At 36.4% G+C, this 8,251-nt stretch overlaps 1 protein-coding gene across 1 annotated transcript; it reads right to left on the bottom strand.

The window, feature by feature from the left end:
* Positions 1-95: 95 nt before the first annotated feature.
* manbal (mannosidase beta like) lies at positions 96-3,748 on the bottom strand. Its single transcript, XM_046849013.1, has 3 exons — positions 3,517-3,748; positions 3,111-3,269; positions 96-656 (listed from the first exon to the last, which is right to left on the bottom strand). The coding sequence occupies exons 2-3, from the start codon at positions 3,258-3,260 to the stop codon at positions 543-545; spliced, it is 264 nt and encodes an 87-aa protein (XP_046704969.1). The 5' UTR covers positions 3,261-3,269; positions 3,517-3,748; the 3' UTR covers positions 96-542.
* Between the last annotated feature and the right edge of the window lie 4,503 nt (positions 3,749-8,251).

Genomic DNA, 8,251 nt, shown 5'->3' with positions numbered 1-8,251 from the left:
ATAAATGTACTTTCCCCTTAAAATAAGCAAATCGTTGAAGGTAAATCTGCATCCTGGCAGCGTGTGGAGTGCGGTGTGAACAAGTAAGTCGCAGGCAGAAGAGATCAGAAATTTATTTTTGCCAAGTTTTTTTGTTCTTATGAACTACATATATTTGATTTGTCAATTCCACTAATGTAACACAAAAACACAGACCACTGGGGACTTCAACAACGATCGGACAATATCCTGGGTAAACAGAATGATCCAAAACATTCATTACATAAATTCAACAGACTTACAAAAATGATTGTTTCAAATGTGTCAGTTTACGACATAAACATTGAGCCACCAGCATTATGATAGGGTAGTAAATGTGTGAAGTATGTATTGTAAATATGATCACTGTTGTAGCTCTACTTCAGTTTCGGGTGGGGTTTAGTGTTTAGTTTGGCTGGTCCATGATAAACGTTTCGGACATAAGAGTTCCTTTAGATGTGTTTTCTTTTATAAAACAACCAAAAGATTTTCAGGATTGCTCACACACTTGTTCTTAGACAGTCTTATCTTTTCTTCTTGCTCTCCTTTTTCACTTTTTGCCGGATTTGCTGGGCAGATGCTTTGGGTTTTTTGCTTGGCTCAGAGGATTTTGCTTCAGCTGGCTCTGAAGTCTCTTCCTGTAATCAAACATAAGAACATTTTAGTGCATAAATCAGACTAAGCCAGATTTATCTTTCAAATTGTACTGTAGTATTAAGAACACGTGACCAAAAAACTAGGTAACTGGGCCAATACACTATTCAGATTGAATAGATAATGAAATAGGATGTGTACAAGTTGTTGGTTTACCACTTTGTTTACATTTTGGGACATAAAGAGCAACAAAATTCGTTGAAAATTGATTGTGGGTATAAACTAAATAAATAAACCTCTGAATAGGCATAAATATAGTAAATATTTATGAGAGCTATGAAACAGAGGATGTATAATAAAAATCTTGTATCTTATTTACAATTTCTTCTATTTAAAATCTTCCGTGTTCATTCATATACACCAATTTGCAGTGGTGGAAGAAGTACACAAAGTATGTACTTGAGTAAAAGTAGATATACAGTGGGTGAAATATGACTAGTAAAAGTAAAAAATGCTCCCTTTAAACCTTCACACTTAAGTAAAAGTACAAAACTATTTTCCTTCATTATCCAAGTACTAGGATTTATTGTGGTTATAATGTTCCTATTATTATTTTTCTCACAAGACTGTTGCTTAATCATCTCAGTTTATGTAAAAAGACTCATAGCACAACAATCTATTAATAAAAATATATTAATAAGTTTAACATTGATTTACTGATCTAATAATTGATCATGAGCTCAAAACGACTTAAAAAAAAAATCACACAAGGCAACAGGATTCCTCTCAAATGTTCTGCTTGATGTTGAACTGATGCTGAACTTTATTTTTGTGCTAAGTAGATGGCGTTTCTAGAAAAAATGACGTCATGACCCAAAGTCGCCCCCATTGATTAGTTTCAGCTTTGAAAAGCTCCTCTCTGCATCAGCTACCATCACTGGATGAGTAAGACATATTCTCAGAGCAGTCCACGAATTTGGAAACATTTCTGAAAACTCTTTCATGTAGAAATATCACCCTTAATGCATTAATTGCACCATTAAATTCACATCTCGTTTTGCACAATTTATTAAACTCTGAGAAAGATACATACAACATCTATATCCTTAACATATGTGTCTTTTAAATGAGCCTTTAAGCTGCACTGGAGATTCCCCCTTGCTGAACTCAGTTCATACCCTATTCAGTACAATCACAGAAATACTGAATTGGGCTGCTGAGGGTTTAGACCTTTTTTTTGTCATTCATAAATTTAAGTTGGATTTAGCTCTCCTTACTCACGTGACGTCACTCCAGGTCTTTTTAGTTCTCCCACCGGAAACCCTAAAGGCTGACGTGATGTCACCCAACCCCCGCCCCTTCTTTCTGAGTGTATGAGTGAGGGAACTTCTGAGTGAGAGTCCCCACTAGGTACTTTTATGTTACATGATATAATATTTTTGATGCAACCCTGCAAATGAGTGGTTAAAAATGCCCTGTGCCGCCCATTGGCAAGAATCTGCCCTGTTCGACTGCCCTTGTCTCCGAAGCCTAAATCCACCACCGCCAAGATCGGTGGCTTTCTGTGCGCTTGACCAGCTAAGTTTTTATCTGCCTAAAGATAAAAATGGAACGACTGGTTTCGCGACTTGTAGTTCAGTAAAAAGTAAGATATTTAACTTTGAAATGTAGTGAAGTAAAAGTCTTTCCAAACGGAAATACTTAAAGTGCAGATAAGCGAAAAACTACTTAAGTACACTAACAAATTACATTGACTTCGTTACTGTCCACCACTGCCAATTTGCCATTTGGTATGCAGAAGATATGAATATGTATAATATGATCAAATTGATTTATCTTTTTGGAGTTAAATGGTAATCAGTAATGATTTTGTACTGCTAAACTAATCAATGGTATGATTAAAGTGAGCGTGTGTGTGTGTGTGTGTGTGTGTGTGTGAGTGAGAGAGAGATTTGGCATGGAAAGATGCTGTAAGCGTGCCTTAGCTACTTTTATGACAATCGGCGAAACCACGCCCACTTCTAATTTAAACGCGAATGAACATCCGGGTATTTTTAACTCTATATAAAAAGTAGTGCTGGGACGATCGGATCGTTTTAGTGACTTTTTTTTTTTATATCGTTCATTAAAAATGTCTTTTTATAGTCATTTAGTTCATTTCGTTCCTTTAATCAGAAATAAAATACAATGTTACATTTCAATAAGCAGATTCTCCATTTCTACATACACGAACTTTGACTAAAGTTCCAATAATTTATATATGTATAAATAACTACATAGCGTATATGGGAGTCACGTGACAAAAGAATAAACGACTCGGACCAAAGGACTCATGAACTACTCAATTATGTTTCCTGTACATAACCCACGGAGATTTCGCGATGCTTTGCGCATGCAGGACAAAATAAACGAATCACTCTTTTAGGCGACTCGTTCTTCTGAGTCACATTAAAGACTCGTTCAATATGAACGACTCAACACTAGTCTGTGAGTGTTACCTGTTCGTAGCTCTTGGATGTGGGGAGGATTATGGCTAAAATGCAGACCAGTTGGAAAATTGCCCCAAGAAAGAGGCCATAGCGCAATACACTCTCGAAGAAGGTGGGCTCAGGAACCTCCGGCGGTGAGAGATCCAACTCCCCGGCCATGTCGCTGCTCTGTTCGGAAACCAGCAGCGTATTTACTCATACAAGCACATCAACTCTACTATGGCATAGTATTACAATAGAATAGTATACATTAAACACCCTAACACACTGGTTAGTGCTCTACACTGCGGTTTGGGATCGAGCCGGACCCACTACATGACCCTGTTTGGGTGATGTCCCATTAATACAAATACAAGCGGTACACCAACTAATAAAGATCACTTTCACAAAAAAAAAGGCGCATATTATCGCTTACTCTCTAAATGAAATAATTCGTATCCAAGACACTTCTGTATCCGGTGTATATATATATATACATATATATTGGGAGAACACCCGGTGCAACGGAACCAGTGGACGCCTTGAAAGTTGGTTTTCGCACAAACGCGCATGCGCACACATTTTGCGCATGCGCTATGCTTAAACACTTAGAACACTAGGCATTTCTGTGTTGGATTATTTGGTTCAACACACTCTCGGCTGCGTTCATTGTTTTATCCCAAACCTTAAATACATTTCCGAACAGTTCACTCCATTCAGAACATCAGCAATCTGGACTCAGATGCAATGTGAATGTTTGCAGTATAACATGTGAGCGGTTACGTGAGCCCACGAGAATCTCGCGGCACCGGTTTACAGAGTCGATTATTTTCGTTACACCACTCCTTTGTTTCACTCTTGCTCTGTTGCTGCATAGCGGTGATAAAAGCGACACGCCGCCCCCTGGTGTAAAGGCGCGAAAGCGCATTTGACCTTATGACCATATTATTACAATTTTTTTTATAACTGTTTATCTCTGTCAAGCTGCTTTGGGACAGCGTCCATTGTTAAAAATGCTATACAAATAAAAACAAACTGAATAGAATTGAATGTGGCATGTGCACTGTATATTTAATGATGGTGTACTACTACCATTTCTGGGGCTTAGTTAGCCATAACATTTATTAAAAGTAATGCATTCACAATTTTCATCTTTTTGTAATAAGCTATGCATTTTATAACCCTGTAGAAAATGTTATGTTTCACAAAGTGTAGTAGAATTTTACAGTGACTAAAAAAAAAAAACAGTTTAAAATCTTGCACACAATCCAATCTGGGAACATGGATCCCGCAACTCTTGATCTTCCAGGTGAGGTGATTAAGGTTTCCAAAATGACAGCATACAGTATTAGATGGATTGCAGGACACAATGAAAAGTTTGCGCTAGTGTTCATTCTGAATTAGAGGAAAACAGTGTCTTGGTTTTAAGAACGAGTATTTTGTGGATGACAATAAACACAAATCCCTAGGTGAACATTTTAATCAAACTGCATTGCAGATATGTGAAGCCAGTAAATGCAAGGTGTGTGACACAAAAACTCAGAACTTCCAGTTCTCAAGTCTGTCTAAATTGTGCTGCAGCCCAGTCTGAGTCAATGTCTTTAGGTCCAGCAGAATTTGGGTGGTTGTGACAGAGTTTGTCATATAACCATATAAGATAAGATACGGAAATCAGCCTCGATATAGCCTTATGACAGAGGTTGGAAGTAACGAACTACAAATACTTCATTACTGTACTTAAGTAGATTTTTCTGGTGTCAGTACTTAAGTCAGTACAATTTTTTTATTTTCACTCATAACATTTTTACACAAATATCTGTACTTTCTACTTTTTATATTTTCAAACCAGGCTCGTTACTTTGGTTTTATTCTATTTAGTGAAATGTCTTTATATTTTTTCTTCTCATTGTGCACTGTTTTCAGTCCATCAACCTTTTTCCTGTCATTGCACGGCTTTTTTAATCTACTGGTGTATAATTTCCTGGCTATAACACACCACAGATGTAGGCTAGTTTACGAAGCTAACAATGAACAATTTTAAATTTTATTAATACATTTTATAAATAAATATAAAAGAGGTGAAATTTAACCTTCAACGCAACTCACGTTTATTTACGACGCACTTTCTTTACTCAGATATAAAAAATAAATAAAGTCCACTAAATAATTATTTTTAATCATTAAACATTTGTTTTACTGATGCGGCAAGTCTCAAATCAGCACCAAAATCCCCCATGATGCGCACATCCGACAATTAACCCACTCGGGTCGACAAACGCGCCGGCGCGTTTTGTGGCATTTTTTCCTCTTTATGCCGAAACAAACATACATTTCTCTGTCTTTTTTGATTTATTCGAATCTATAAAGGATCTTTATTTGTATACACTCATAATAACAACAAAACGCTGTGCTTTTGTAAAATAAAGAAAACAGACAGGGGGCGCTCTCTGCCGTCTCTCTCTTCACAGACACATAAATGAAACAACCTGAATCTCAGTGAATACTTGCCTCACAGACACAATAATACAATATATAAATAGAAAGCTGTCTACTTTTAAATCAACCAATTCACATTGAATACAAATAATCTCTGATTAGGTAATCCGTATAAATTAGAAGAGTTACAGTTTCTCTGGTATCACCTCATTACCCGTCCGGGTGGTAACATAGCAAAAGTTCTGTGTGGCGTCCTGATGATTTACGTAATCTAAAACAAAACATTTACATGAATATTTTGTCATGATCTATGTTGAATAATTAGCATTTGTTCATGCCCATGTTTATTAAAGCATAAATAAATGGGAAAGTATTAATTTAAGGTACATTTAGAACAAAAAAAAGTTGTGATTAATGTTGAGTTAGCTCATGGGAATCACGCAGTTAATCGCGATCAAATATTTTAATCGATTGTCAACCCTAATATTAATATGATGTGAGATCCAGTTACCAGCGTGACACTAAAACAGGTAGTAGTAAAGTCTACTTTTTACTTCAGTACATGTCAGAGTCCAAACTCTTTTAACTTCACTGAGTATAGTGTGTTCTTCAAAACATGAGTATCTCTCCTTCTTCTTAAGTGAAGGATGTGTGTACTTTTGCCACCTCTGCCTTAAAGGTCTGGTTTCAGTGACCAAATAAAATACGATTACTGGCTGCTCGATACTTTCTTGGCCAGTTTTGTGACAATAGTTACTGCACAAGGGAGCGATCAAAACACCAAAGCTGTGTTTCTCTTAGTGAAGCCAAGACTGCAGACGTAAAAACTCCTGAAACATGCAGGAAGTCAAATTGCTACTTTTCAGTCCTGGCAGAACTTCATCAGAAACAATACCCAGTGTGAAGTGATTATATCTTGGAAACTGAAAGCTGCCAAAAATTATTATAGTAGTGAAGACACTAAGGGCAAAAGTGTGTGGACACCTGACTATCGCACACATATGTCCTTGTTAAACATCCCTATTACAGATTTATTCCAACATTGCTGTTAAAAGTGTGTCTGTGGAAGGGTTGTGCTCATTCAGCGTTATTGAGGTCAGGCACTTATGATAGGTGAGGAGGACTGAAGCAATCAGTTAATCCCAAAGTTGTTGAAATCAGGGATATTTACATTTCTTCAACGGCAAGCTCATGGAGCTGGCTTTGTGCACAGGGGTATTGCCATACAGGAACATATTCATATTCAGTTTTTATTTGTACAGTGCCTTTAACAATAGACATTGTATCTAAGCAGGTTTACATAGATAAAGGTTATAAAATTAGAATTTTTAAGTTTAAGCTTATAGTTTTAATTCTAATGAGCAAGCCAGTGGTGAACATGTTTTTTGGGGGGTTTGCTTGGTTTCAGTGGAAGGAAATTATAATGCTACAGCATGCAAAGACTTATTTTTTACAAAAGTTTGAGAAAGACACATATAGGCTCTCATTTGTGTCCACAAATATTTAGGCATATGTTGTAAATGTCTATATGTAGTTATTAACTTATTTTAAACAAGTAATTTTTGTTTATAATTTGTAATATTTAAATTGGGTTTTCAAACAAGTAGTTTTTATTTAGAATTGAGGCAAAACCCCAGTCTTTAGTTTTTTGTGGATAAATGCATCCGGAGAGTTGAGGGTTTTACTGGTTGTAGATGTTTCCATTCGGATTTTGTGTGAGTCATTGATTTTTAAATGTAGCCTATAAATAAAATTCTTTCATATTATTGATTCATACAATAAGGCCCTATTTTCTGCTTTTAACCGAGACCTATGGGACACACTTCTGAGAGGATTAGAAGGGTAAAAAATGTGAGTGGGAAACATATGATAATAAATATGGATAATGAATAATTAATTGGAGTCACTTTAAAATGTGTTTGTTGTCGCCTCGAACCAGGACAGCTGTTACCTCTTCGGGTGGAATCCTCCATATTTCACCCACAATAAACGAAAACCTGTTTTCTGGTTGTTTGGAATTCTGGCACATGCTTAATAATATAAGTTATTCAGCGTGAATAGGATATTTCATATTTTTAATATTTTTTCCAAAATTCTTTTCAGTTTTAAAGAGTTAAAATCTACTGCAGCAGTAGATACACAGAGATTCAAACATGTAGTAACACACAATATGTCTGATATAGTGTTTATAGTAAAACGTTACACATTTGCATTATTTGCATTTGATCTACATCTTTTTATAGCAAGCTTTTAACAACATCATAGTTGTGCCAATCATCGAAATTCATGCCAAATATTCATCTTGATATGTGTTATATTGACAGAAATGTTTGCAGATTATAAGATTCGTATGTGCTGTTATAATAATCTCCACTTCTCTGGGAAGGTGTTTCACTAGATTTTGAAGTGTGTGCTTATTAGTAAAGTCAGGTAATGATGTAGGGTGAGGAGGCCTGGGGTGAAACCAGCATTTAAATTCATCCCAAAGGTGTTCAGTTCAGGAGGTCAGAGCTCCATAGCAGGCCACTCAAGATCTCCCACTCCAAACCCAGAGGGCAACGCCATGCTGAAACAAGTCTGGGTTTGCTAGTTTAAGGGAAGGAGACATCCAAAGACCTTCCACACAATTATGAGCAGTTTGAGGAAGAACCACATATGTGTGGAAAAGTCAGATGTCCCAATAAAGTCAATATAGTTTCTGTTCCTGGCCAAGCAAAAAAAGGCAAAGAAATTGC

This window comes from Silurus meridionalis, chromosome 1 (genome assembly GCF_014805685.1).
Source record: "Silurus meridionalis isolate SWU-2019-XX chromosome 1, ASM1480568v1, whole genome shotgun sequence".
In the NCBI taxonomy this organism is placed as follows: domain Eukaryota; kingdom Metazoa; phylum Chordata; class Actinopteri; order Siluriformes; family Siluridae; genus Silurus; species Silurus meridionalis.
The sequence above is the reverse complement of the archived record's forward strand: the minus strand, read 5'-3'. Positions and strand labels throughout refer to the sequence as shown.

Bases quoted from the DNA above. Each gene is read 5' to 3' on its own strand.
- manbal (XM_046849013.1), bottom strand. From the start codon at position 3,260: ATGGCCGGGGAGTTGGATCTCTCACCGCCGGAGGTTCCTGAGCCCACC. The intron at 657-3,110 runs GTAACACTCACA...GTTTGATTACAG, and splicing joins CATCCAAGAGCTACGAACAG to GAAGAGACTTCAGAGCCAGC.